Source organism: Theobroma umbraticum, unplaced genomic scaffold (genome assembly GCF_002168275.2).
Source record: "Theobroma umbraticum cultivar Fairchild unplaced genomic scaffold, ASM216827v3 scaffold_55.0, whole genome shotgun sequence".
In the NCBI taxonomy this organism is placed as follows: Eukaryota; Viridiplantae; Streptophyta; class Magnoliopsida; order Malvales; family Malvaceae; genus Theobroma; species Theobroma umbraticum.
The window spans coordinates 763,633-774,274 of NW_018397270.1; the positions used below are offsets into that span (position 1 = coordinate 763,633).

General features: G+C 33.7%; 1 protein-coding gene across 1 annotated transcript; it reads left to right on the top strand.

The window, feature by feature from the left end:
* Positions 1–805: 805 nt before the first annotated feature.
* ISPD (Nucleotide-diphospho-sugar transferases superfamily protein) lies at positions 806–8,173 on the top strand. The gene is made up of 12 exons (XM_021441552.2): positions 806–1,021; positions 1,127–1,200; positions 1,304–1,375; positions 2,148–2,203; positions 2,830–2,909; positions 3,215–3,297; positions 4,619–4,696; positions 5,329–5,397; positions 6,277–6,345; positions 6,455–6,501; positions 7,586–7,676; positions 7,809–8,173. Exons 1-12 carry the CDS (start codon positions 811–813, stop codon positions 7,878–7,880), a joined length of 1,002 nt encoding a protein of 333 aa, XP_021297227.1. The 5' UTR covers positions 806–810; the 3' UTR covers positions 7,881–8,173.
* Positions 8,174–10,642: the final 2,469 nt, after the last annotated feature.

The following is a 10,642-nucleotide window of genomic DNA, read 5'->3' on the forward strand; positions in this document are numbered from 1 at the left end:
AGCATAATATCTAAAAAAGTTCTTAAATTATTTAAGAAAATTCAAATAAGTCATTATATTTTTATTTCATTCAGTTAAGCTCGTATATTTTTATTTTGAATTAAATAAACTCTTATAATTTTATTTTGAGTCAAATAAGTTTTTATGACTAATTATTGACTTAATAAAAATGTTATTTATTATTCTAAGCTACGTGGTGCTAACTAGTATACTAACATATCATAATTAATTATTATATAACATGTTAATTTTGTATGATAACATAATAATGTGATATTTTTTACCATTCATATTAACGTCTTATCAATGCCATGCGAATATAAAATAATAAATGATATTTTGATTGATGGTAATTAATCTATTATTAATCATAAAGATTTATTTAACTCAAAAAAAAATATAAAAGCTTGATTGAATATAATTAAAGAATAAAGACTTATTTAAATTTTTTAAATAATTTAAAAACTTATTTAAGTATTATACTGAATATTAAACATATCACATTTTGAGTAACATCTATTTACAAAAAAGTGACTCAAACTGTACATATTTAATTTTCAAAATTTCATTTATTTTATAGCAATATTGCACACATTTTGTCAATCAACCTTCTATAAATATTTGAAATCTAATAGTATTGGAAGATTAAATACATACTTACAGAAATAAAAAATTACTTTTTTACCATAAACTTATCATTTTAACCTCAATTTGCATAGTCAGAAAACCTATGACCTGACCAGGGGTGCGCCGATACTGGTTGGTTGTCCCAACGTTTTTACACGTGCCCGTGTTTAACTCAAATGGTAGATGGCATTGGTCACTCCTTTTGCGAGAAACTTAATCCAGGTAACCAAGGCCGCGGCAGAGATAGAGTGGCGAGAGATGGGGGTTCTTCACCCTAACAACTTTCTCACTCTCACTTGCTCCACTTCCAGTCTGCTTGTTCCATCCAAACCCCATGTTACCGCCAAGCCTTCTCCAATCTTTTCGCACATACACATTAACTTCCCTTCACCAGGTAAGTAGAAACCATTGTTATCCTCTTTGTTTGCAATTAATCTTTATTGTTTCGTAAGTAGGAGTGTGATTTTTGTTCACTTCATTGGGTGTTTCTCTTTTTCAGGGCGAAACGTAGAATCGAGAAAAGAGCCCAGGATTGGTTCTTGTAGGATTAAGTGTTCAGCGGAAGTTGATAATGTAAGAAGCATTGATTCCTGTATGTGTATGTATGCATGAATTCAACTGCAACACCTTTTTCGTTTTAATTGGTTGAAATGAATAGTTGTTGGTTTGCACCTAGGGCTCTGCAAAGGTGAAGGAAAGAAGCGTTTCGGTCATTCTTTTAGCAGGAGGCAAAGGCAAAAGAATGGGTGTAAGTATCAATTCTTATCTTGTTCTTCTTTTTCTCTCAATTCTATATGCTATTATTATTTTAATGCATCATCAGGATCTTCCTTTGTGTTTAAATGCCCAGTAAATTGTAAAGCCCCATGCAATTTTTTGATCCCCATGGCTTTCCTTTAAACAAATTCTTTTAATTAACCAACGAGTATTGTTCTCAAGTACAATCTTGTTAAATCATATATCTGGGAGAGCTATGGTTTTATACTTTATTGAAAATTATGCAGGCCTTCTTTCATCACCTTCAGTACTGGGCATTGCTTGTTTAGTTGTTGTAATTCTTGCAAAATCATATAATAGCTACCAATGAGTATTTGCCTGTCTGGGCGGGTTGAGACTCAGCTTTTGCAGTTTCCTTTATGTTACCTAACAAAATAATGGTCGTCTTGTACATACATGTACATTTACCAAGTACATAATCTTACCTTTTTATCTCACAAAATATTAGTCAATTTTAATGCGCTGTTTATTTCAAGAAGCATCATTATTGATACGCATGTCTCTTTAAGTTACTGGTTATTGTTATTTCTGGATGGCTTGGATTTTGTAGAGGTGAGAGGCTCATTTCTGTTTGTGGTAATTAAATTTTTTATCTTTAAATCTTTGAATGTAATTATCAATTCTATGTCCTAGCTTGCAAATGTGCTCATGCATATTTACCCAAATAAAATTATGCATTCTTTGTTATCGTTGCTTCTTTATTTATTTTCTAGATGATAGCTTTCCTGTGTTTGTGCAAATAGGCAAGCATGCCAAAGCAATATCTGCCACTTTTAGGACAACCAATTGCATTGTATAGGTAAACAAGAACAACTTCTATCAACTTCATCATTTTACTTCCCTATTCATTGCAGCTTTGAATTATTCTAATGGACTTGTGGAACCTAATATTTGGCAACTGTAAGAGTAAAGTAACCATTTTATCTGCAGGAATAGTTGCATAATATGTTTGGAAAATGTATTCAATGATTTATTGAGGCACCTTGTGGTGGTTATTTTTGCTACATGCCTTTCACTTCTGAAAGCAAAAAACGAAAAGCACATTTGGGCACAAAGGAAAACAATGTTTTTGAAGAATTATAAATGAAATATTTAATATTTTTTAGATAACAAAATGAATGACTTTAGTCCTATATGGGCAAATTATTATAATTGAGATTGCATTTCAACTATTTCTCAGTTTTAGTCAATTATAATTTTGCTTTTTGCTTTGGCTTTTACTTCATAAGAACTTTCCAAGAAGCAAAAAGCAAGTAGGATAAGTGACAACCAAAATGGAGCCAAGTAGGATAAGTATCAACCAAAATGGAGCCTTACACTTTTATGGTCATTCAGATATAACTATCTGCTGTAAATGTTATTTTCTGTCTGTTCATTACGACGGTAAGTATTTTTCCTAAGATATTTATATGCTTTATTTGGCAGTTTATATACTTTCTCACGCATGATTGAAGTGAAAGAAATTGTTGTGGTTTGTGATCCATCATACAATGACATTTTTGAAGGTCTCTCTCTCTCTCTCTCTCTCTCTCCCTCTCTCTCCCTCTCACACACACACACACACGCACGCACACACACATTCACCCACACACATGACTGCACACAAGTGTGTACATATGCAAGCATGTACACACACATTGTATCAGTTGGCTGCGTTTTTGCACTCACTCACACAAGTGAAATGTATGTGTATGTTTTGTGCTTTTCTTCCCTTGGGAAATGTTGCATTGTGTTTTGGTTGTTTCCTAGTCCTTTCAATTCTATTGCTTCAGGGAGATATTCCTGATAATATGACCATTTTTTATTCCAGAAACCAAAGACAAAATTAACGTAGACCTTAAATTCACACTTCCTGGGAAGGAGAGACAGGATTCTGTTTACAGTGGACTTCAGGTATCTGCAAAATGCTTTGAAACTAAGAAGACAATGCTGTTTCATTTCAGTATATGACACTGCCTGGTTGTCTTCATTGCATCCTTTTTTACCTTCATTTTAGATGCTTGCATGATAATATCTAACTAGTGCTTGGGGAGTGACTTCGCCATTGTAACTTTTGTTTGATAGCTTAAAAAATGTGATAGCATTGAATCATGATACTTTATTAAGAATAGCTTGCTTGAGATCTTGGAAATTCTACTGAAAAACAATTTACTCTTCATGTAACATTTGCCATTCTTATTTTTCCACATTTCTTTCTTGCATTATGTTTGACCGCATGTCAATAGCTGATGTATGCCTTACAGACTGGAAAATAAGGTACTCTTCATATAAGATTTTCCATTCTCATTTTTCTGTATTTCTTTGTAGCATCCTGTTCAACCTCTTGTCAATGGATGATGTATGCCTTATAGACTGAAAATAAGTTTTTTCCATGTGTTATAAAGGGACCGATTATGGTCCACCAGGGTGAGCACCTAAGCATACTGATCTGGATATAATCTACTTCCAGGAATTTTTTTTGTAGAGGTTTCTTTCACAAAAATTACTCTAATATCTAAATATGTAAAAATTTTACATTCTTGACTACAAGGGAATACTATCATAATCTTTATACAAAGGTAGGGCTATGTATAGCTATGGCTTTTTTCTCAGCATTTCTATGTATAGCTATGGCTTTTTTCTCAACATTTCTTACATTTGAAATTAGGTATATTCCTCAAATTACAGTTCCCTCCTGAAATATGTACTTAAAATGCTAGCTCTCCACAATCGTTTTTGCAGAGCTTTCTGTCACAAAAATTACTCTAATATCTAAATATATAGAAATTTTACAGTCTTGACTACAAGTGAATGTTACCAGAATCTTTATACAAAGGTAGAGCTACATTTAGCTATGGCCTTTTCCTCAACATTTCTTACATTTGAATTTAGGTATATTCCTCAAATTACAGCTCCCTCCCAAAATGTGTACTTAAAATGCTAGCTCTCCACAATTTAGTACTAATCAATCTCACACTACAGTTTGCCAGTTAAATTCTCTCTCTGCCTTTGTCCTGCTATATTTATTTGTATTGATCAATTAATGGATTTTTAAACTATAAGAGAATAACTTGTTTAGTTTTGTGGTCCTATGTATTAAGGCAAAGTGTGTCTGGATGCTGGGGTTTTCGTTAGTTTGTGATTTGCTTTGATCTTCACCAAGACAATGCCTTCCATTATATGTTAAGGATCTTCACATTTCCTTCTTGACAGTTAAATGGTACTTTTGTTGCAGACAGTTGATTCAAACTGTGAGCTTGTTTGCATCCATGATTCTGCGAGACCCTTGGTAACATCTGGAGATGTAGAAAAGGTTTGGACTCGAAAATTTTCTGGTGATATCTAATGCAGAAAAATTAAATTAAGGGAACTCTAAAAATAAAGAAAAGGACTTGGATTATAGTTCCAGTATCTGTGGGAGGTTGGATCAGTTAAAGCCTTGTATCTTGTATGTTATAGTGCTTATTATGTATGGCACAATAATTAGTGAAGCAGGTCTAGACTATCCTGTCCTGGTTATCGATTGGTGCAATACTGCAATTATATCTTGAGGGATTGATTTCTTTATACTAACCTGTTTGGTTATGACAAGCTTTAAGAGCATAAAGATTTCAAGATTCTGATACCATAAGACTTAGTTAAGGTATGATGGACAATTTTAGCCTGTAATTAGTAGAGGCAATTTATCAGTACCATGCTAAATATACATGAACATTCCAATGAAAGGTATTTGTCCTGGCCATTATCATTTTATTGTGAATTTCAAACGATCTCTATTCCATTTCTTCAAAGAATGCTATATATCTATAGAACAGCTTAGCATTAGGATCTCTCTCTCTCTCTTGGCCCCCTTTATTATTTGTCATGAGTATTCTTTCATTCTTTGACTTATTCTAGAAATAAATTTTGAATGATAAGTGTTTAAATTTAATACTGCTTTGTTAGGTTCTTAAAGATGGTTGGCTGATTGGAGCAGCGGTACTTGGAGTTCCTGTCAAAGCCACAATCAAAGAGGTAGATATTAATATAAAGTCACTTTCTTTAACCATTTGAATTTCATCTGTCTTTATCACACAGTTTTAAGTCTGTCTTTTCTTGTTGACATGCAGTTGATGTTTTTGTTTCTTTTGTTGCAAGTTATTTCCCTGCTGAGTCAGATAAATAAAATTACCATTATCCAGAGGAAACAAACTATCTAATTTAACCGCTATTAAAGCAAGGTTTTTGCAATCTTGTACGATGCATATAAATTTATATAAATTTTAACATTACATTGCTGAACTGGCATGCATATTACTTATCTTCCTATCAATAATTCTTTGTTTTTCTAGGCATATTCTTGACAAACAAGGAAGTTCTGAGATGGAACTCTAACATGAGGCTATCAATGGAACTTTTAACATGAACCGATATTTAGCATTTTCCCCTGTTTCACTCTCTATCTGTCTGTCTTTTCTGCAAGTTGAGAAATGTTCTTTGCTAAATTAGACTCTGGTTCATCCTTTACCTAAAGATGACTGACTACCTTTTGATTCGTTAGGAGGCTGGCTTCGATAAGGAGAGTTATCACACAGATTTCATTTACCATTAGTTGTTATAGGTTATTCATGTAACTTTATAACATCAAGAATGGGATTTCTTCTCTCTAAGCCCTACTAAATTCAATTGCGTTTTAGCATTGATTAGGACAGAATTTTTAAATGGAAGATGATGCTGTTGGAAGCTCTTTGCACTGATTATTATACTTTATTCTTTGTTTACGTATCCTGTTTCATAAACTACCATTCTAACATGTTTGCGATACTGTTTATTTCCAGTATATCATCCTATTTTCATGCTTAATTAAAGACTTAAAACAGATTATTAGTCATTATCTTGTCTTCTTCTGCCCAGGCAAATAGTGAGTCTTATGTGGTGAGGACTCTAGAGCGAAAAACACTATGGGAAATGCAGACCCCACAGGTTTACTTGTTGAAAGAGATAATATATCACATTACTATCTTTCTGAGAATGCTTTAGTTGAATATACTATATACATAATTGTGCAACTTGCTTCAAATTTATCATACAGGTGATTAAGCCAGAGTTGCTGAGAAAAGGTTTCGAGCTTGTGAAGAGGTACTTGATGATTCACATTTTAGTGTTCAAACTGCTTGTGACTTTCTTCTTTTTGAAAATATATCCTGGGAAACATCTAGCTTAGTATTGCATTTCTACTATTGACTGACATTAATATTAAATATTCTTGTCTTTCAAGTGTAAAAATTGTAGTTTCATTATATATTTTGTCCATTGGGATGTGAAATCAATATATATTTGCATTTCATATTTTCCTCGATTGCCATTAATCCATTAAGTGTTTGGATATGCATCTAAAAATAAGGAAATGAATGTGTGTTCATGAATTAATTTCTATGTATGTCCATTTTCCTGAGACCCTTTTTTTTGCCTTTTTCTACTCATCGGTGTCAATGCTGTTTTGGAAAAAAATAATTTTTGCGTTATTAAATAAAAGCCCATGATTGAGATATAATTTTGTCTTAATTTCATTGATGATTCGAGATGCCTGTAGGCCCAATCATGCGAGAATGGGTTTGGGCTATTAAAAAATTGAGGCCAAAAATAATTTCTCAAGCCTATTCAAAATGGGCTGAAATAAATGTACAATTATTGACCTTTGAGTACCTCCATTTTCTTCAGACATCCAGGTTAGGGGAAAGGAAGAACTCACGCTATCAACTACCTTGACCTATTGGTTAATCCCAATTTACTGTCACAAAACTTCTAACTTGTCTACCTCTCTCTCAGTACAGAGGGGGGGAGAGAGAGACTGCTGTCTTTCGCATACACCTTCAAAAGAGATGTTTCATCTAAGTGTAGCTGTATAAACTTTTAACTCAGTACTGTAACTAGAGATAGGGTTTTGTTCATATGGGTTTGAAAGATTTTATTTAAAGAGTCGCATTTGTTTTTTAAAAATCGTTTAATACAACTCTGGTCCTTCAACTAAATTGAGCTTTAGTTTTATAAGGGTCATACTCCATTCTTTTTGCAGGCAGTGAACCTTCCTTGTGTCAAAATTATTATATGCAAAAGAAAAAGGAAAAAAAAAATCCCTGCATTTAGCTCTTCCGTTTGTTAATCTTCATTAATTAAAACCTAAAACATGGAACGGATTCTGAGCATCTATGGTTCCCTGCAGAGGTGGTCTTGAAGTGACGGATGATGTGTCAATAGTGGAGCACCTTAAGCATCCTGTGTATATAACTGAGGGATCTTATACCAACATCAAGGTATTGTTACTCTGTATTCTATGAAATGACCCTCTATTTGGCACATGTTTATTTTGATGTTTCAACAATGGGAGAATGTAACCCTATTTTATTTGCTTTAAGGAGTGATGTGCTGCATTCTTCTATTTGCAGGTCACAACTCCTGATGACTTGTTACTTGCGGAGAGAATTCTGAATATGACCTCTAGTGAACTTCCTAAATAATGCTCTTGAACACTTCCTTAGGTTTCTCCCTGTCGGTGTTTCTGCTACAACATAATTTGGGTGCGTGTCAACATTGTGAATGGCCGTCCCAAACCCCAAAAATTTTTACATATAGTAGCAAAAGCAACTAGACCTCTAAAAAGAGCTGGAGAAATTGATTGTCTAAGGTCAGGAGCATGAGAAATTTCTTGATGTTCAACATAACAAAAGTTGGTACTTCTATTTCAGAAGCATTTTAATGTGTTCCTTGTTGCTGGGTTGCTGTGAATAGGAGGATTATATTGCTTGTTAAACTGATGTGGTGAGGCTAAAACTGTTGGTTGCACAGACTGAGCACATTGAGTAGTAGATGAGGGCCAGAGTTTCTCTGGCTAGTAGGTTTAGTCTTGGCTCTGAAAGCAAAAAAATGGAAAAAATGGCATAGGGAACAAAATAGCCAATTTTTTCAGAAAACTGTCCAGCTGCATTTACAGATAATGTGATTGCCAGTTCTAAAAGAGTTAAGACGGTTTGATGAACAGATTATACAGTAAAGAGGTGGGTTAGTGGCTTTGCAAGATATAGGGTTTTTGGAAGAATTCACTCAGCAAACTTAACCCATGTATTGAGGTTGTGAATTTGGATTAGACGTTGCTCCTTAAATCCCAATTTGGTTCGAAATGCGCGGACCAAAAATGTTAATGAGTCCAAATTAAAAGTGACTTCAACCTAATTGATCTAAACCAGCACTCCCAATTTGATCTCTCGGAAAAAATTTGAAATAACACATCCTTAAACTTGAAGCTAATGATATATGGCACTAATCGATTTTTTTTACTTATAAGTTATTTTAAAAAATTTAAATAAAATTTTGTTTTTTTATTGTGTTTAATTAAATCTTTATACTATTATTTAAAATCAAAGAAGTTTTTATGATTAATTATGACTAATCATTATTAATCAAAATGTCACTAGTTATTTCATGTCACATAGCACTAACATTGCATATTGATATGTTGTAATAGATGATAATATGACATTATGATATGATCAGATAATATTTTTCTCTTTTCACGTTACTGTCACATCAATATTATGTTATTGTCACATGGACATAAAATAACAAGTGACATTTTGACTAACAATAAGTAATCAACTATTAGTTATAAGAATTTATTTAACTCAAATTAAAAGTAAAAAAGTTTGATTGAATGTAATAGAAAAATAAAACCTTATTTGATTTTTTTTAAAAGTTCAAAGGTTTTTTTCAATTATGTATATGTATTTCATTTTCCTTAGATGTTGGAGAATTTAGTTGGGAGCAACCCCTTGGATATCTCTTCATTTTCGGAGAGTTAACCATATTAAAACCTAAAGACAATTTTGATCTTTGAAGCAACCACATCTGTAGACATGGTAATTAGGTGGTCTCAGATTGGGTTTAGGTTAGGTCATCTGAATTTGATACTTGAGCTTTTTAGATTCAGATCATTTTAGGTAAGTATTTTGAATTGTTTGAGTTCAAGTCATTTTAGATTCGAGATAAATTGGATTTGGATTGCTTTAAGTTCAAGTTATTTAGAGTTCAAATTGTTTCAGTTTTGGTTATTTTAGAATTTGGTTGGATAGGTTCAGATTATTGATTTTTTTCTCATTAAATCAAGTTGGATGAATTTTTCTGAGTACAAGTTAGTCTTGTCAACTTTGAGCATGTCCTAATTCATATTTAAAAAGAATTACCACTTGCAACACTTTTAATCCTTATATTTAGGGGATTTTTTTTTTGGTCCTGAAAAATAAACTGTTTTTGAAAATAAGCACTGAGATAATTTTAACTGTTTTTAACCACCACAGTAGATTTTGAGACAAAAATGCCTTTAATGAGACATATTCGTTGAGGTGCACCATCAAACATGTGAAAAATCTAGAAACAAATAGATAAATATGCAAATAATTTGCGAACTTCTAATTTTCTGCAAAACATCTATTTGTTTTTAGCTAAGCTTGTGCGAAGCAAAATAATGTTGCATGAGAAGATTTTTCAGATATTTCAGATATAGCATTCAGAACCGGTCCCGGTGAATCAAAAGCTTCGAGGATGATGTGCAACCAGAAATCCGTGATACGGTGGTGAATCGGAAGAAGAAAGATGTGAATCCAAAGCACGAAATCGTCGTGCTACAGCAGGGCATATGTGAGAAGGCTGTGGCATGACTCGGAGGGAATATGTGAGTTGACATTGTGATAATATGTGACACAACAGAGAATGTGGCATGAAACAGTATGGTGGGAATGTGTGACAGGGCTGTGACATGGCAAAATTCAGAGTTTGGTGACACGCCATGGAAGGAATCTGTGACACTCTAGAGTTCAAAGTTTGTGACACGGCATGGAGGGAAACTATGACATACTAGAGTTCAGAGTTTGACACGGCATGGATGGAATCTATGACACGGTAGTATTCAGAGTTTGTGACACGGCATGGAGGGAATTTGTGACACGGCAGGGTTCAGGGTTTGTGACACGCCATTGAGGGAATTTGTGACACAACAGGGTTCAGGGTTTGTGACACACCATGGAGGGAATCTGTGACACGTTAGTGTTCAGAGTTGGTGACACGACAAGGAGGGAATCCGTGACACGCCAAAGTTCAGAGTTTGACACGGCATGGATGGAATTTGTGACACGGTAGGGTTCAGGGTTTGTGACACGCCATGGAGGGAATCTGTGACATGCCAGTGTTCAGAATTGGTGACACGCCAGCATTCAAGGTTTGTGACACG